At 49.6% G+C, this 1,978-nt stretch overlaps 1 protein-coding gene across 1 annotated transcript in view; it reads right to left on the bottom strand.

The window, feature by feature from the left end:
- Positions 1-523: 523 nt before the first annotated feature.
- Positions 524-1,978, bottom strand: part of SCN10A (sodium voltage-gated channel alpha subunit 10) — a 109,159-nt gene continuing 107,704 nt past the window's right edge. The window contains 1 exon segment of the mRNA XM_006161349.1: positions 524-1,978. This exon segment is cut by the window's right edge and continues 62 nt beyond it. Within this exon segment, the coding sequence (XP_006161411.1) occupies positions 839-1,978 (1,140 nt within the window). The 3' untranslated portion in view covers positions 524-838.

Below are 1,978 nucleotides of genomic sequence, written 5' to 3'. Positions count from 1 at the left end.
TACAACATGGACTGTGAGGGCCGCAGAAAGCATCCATTCTCTGTTCCCACACTCCCACCAGTTTTACAAATAGGGGATCTAAGGTTCAGAGAGGAAAGAGCTTGGTCCTGGACAGCCAAGCAATCAGCGCAAGAGTCAGGATTGGAACCAGGCTCCCCAGTTCCCAGGAGAGTGTTCTTTCTTGCTCCATCCAGCTTCCAACTCACACAAACAAACACTCAAACTGCAAAATGTCAGGGATCCGGAAAGGGAGGGAGAAGTGATTCATTACACATGTGAGTATCCCACAAGCAAGAAAAAGAAACAATGCTGTAAGATATAACATCAGTCTCGACATACCTTTAGAAATATTAATTTTAATGGATATTTCAAAGGCCTTTCATGACATAGACCACAGCTGGAGCGTTGACCAGCAGCTCTCAACATGCAGTCATGCAAAATCCTAAATAGCATTGCCAATCTCTATGGTTGTTTCCCAGAAGACCTCCTGGATTTTCAGCAATGTCCTCACTACCTAGCTTTGGAAGTTCTGGTCCTGAGAAATTTGTCTTGGTAAATACAATGTCTAGTCATAATCAAAATAGAAGGGCCAAGGATATTTTCTGGAAAGTAAGAGAACCCATGATCTGATATTGAAATTCAGAAGGGAAGTCACAGTAGAGAAGCTCTAGGCTTCTTACTCCTGTTGGTATATGAAGGTTTTTCAAAGGTGGGCACCAACTGCATTTCAGGCCCCGTTCTGACAGTGTGACCAGGGCAAGCGTTGGTGAGGTTGAAGAGTTATCATGGAGCAGAAGGGCACATTGGAACTGGGCATGTCCATGCTACAGTGTCCTCACTAAGACCCAGGGCCAGTCACCTCCTTACTGGGGCCTTCGTCTTCATTTTGCATTGAGCTAGATGTGCTCAGGTTGACTCTGTCGCTGAGGCCTCTAGTGACACTGTCGTAGGATGGTGGGAAGGATGTGGCCGATGCAGTTTCGGATTTGTCTGGGAGCACGTAATTTTCATTTGGCATGAATGCAACAAAGCTTTCGTCTGGATGTGACATGGCCTCCTCCTCAGCTGTGGGCACACCCGGAGGGCTGGAGAGTGTGAAGGAGCGGTGCCGCACATAGCTCCTGTAGGCCTTTTGAATGACAGTGGCTGAGATGTCTTCTTGTTTCCAACGGAGGGTGGTTGCTATTGGTTCATAAGATGCTTTTGAAAGATTCGTTGCCATAAACTTCTCCTCTATATTTGCCTTCAGTGAATCCAACTCCCCAGATTCCCCCAGCACATGCTTGGTGAAGGCAAAAAGGATGTCCAAGCAGTGGATCTTATCTCCGGGGACTAACGGCAGGTCCATCTGGATTAATATATTCCTATTTGGTTTGGGGATTCTTAGGGGGCCAGAGAGAGTGTCTGCAAAGTCTGAGAGGGCAGAAAATGTTATAAACTGAGTGGCTTCTGGGTCAAACTTCTCCCAAGTCTCATAGAACATGTCAAAGTCATCCTCACTCAAGGGCTCGGTGCTCTCCTCCGTGGCCACATTGAAGTTCTCCAGAATCACTGCAATGTACATGTTGACCACGATGAGGAAGGAGATGATGATGTAGGTGGTGAAGAAGAGGATGCCCACGGCTGGGCTCCCGCAGTCGCCCCGAGAGCCACTGCCATTGGGGAGATTGGGGTCGCAGTAGGGGGGCCCCGTGTTGAGGATGGGGCTGAGGAGGCCATCCCAGCCAGCCGACGTGGTGATCTGAAAGAGGCACAGCATGCTGTTGGCGAAGGTCTGGAAGTTGAACATGTCATCAATGCCAGCCTCCTTCCTCACGTGGGGAAAGCTGGACATGCCGAAGATGGAGTAGATGAACATGACGAGGAAGAGCAGCAGGCCGATGTTGAAGAGGGCAGGCAGGGACATCATGAGGGCAAAGAGCAGCGTGCGGATCCCCTTGGCTGCTCGGATCAGTCTGAGGGTGCGGCCGGTGGCGGG

This window comes from Tupaia chinensis, unplaced genomic scaffold (genome assembly GCF_000334495.1).
Source record: "Tupaia chinensis unplaced genomic scaffold, TupChi_1.0 Scaffold138441_1, whole genome shotgun sequence".
In the NCBI taxonomy this organism is placed as follows: Eukaryota; Metazoa; Chordata; class Mammalia; order Scandentia; family Tupaiidae; genus Tupaia; species Tupaia belangeri.
The sequence above is the reverse complement of the archived record's forward strand: the minus strand, read 5'-3'. Positions and strand labels throughout refer to the sequence as shown.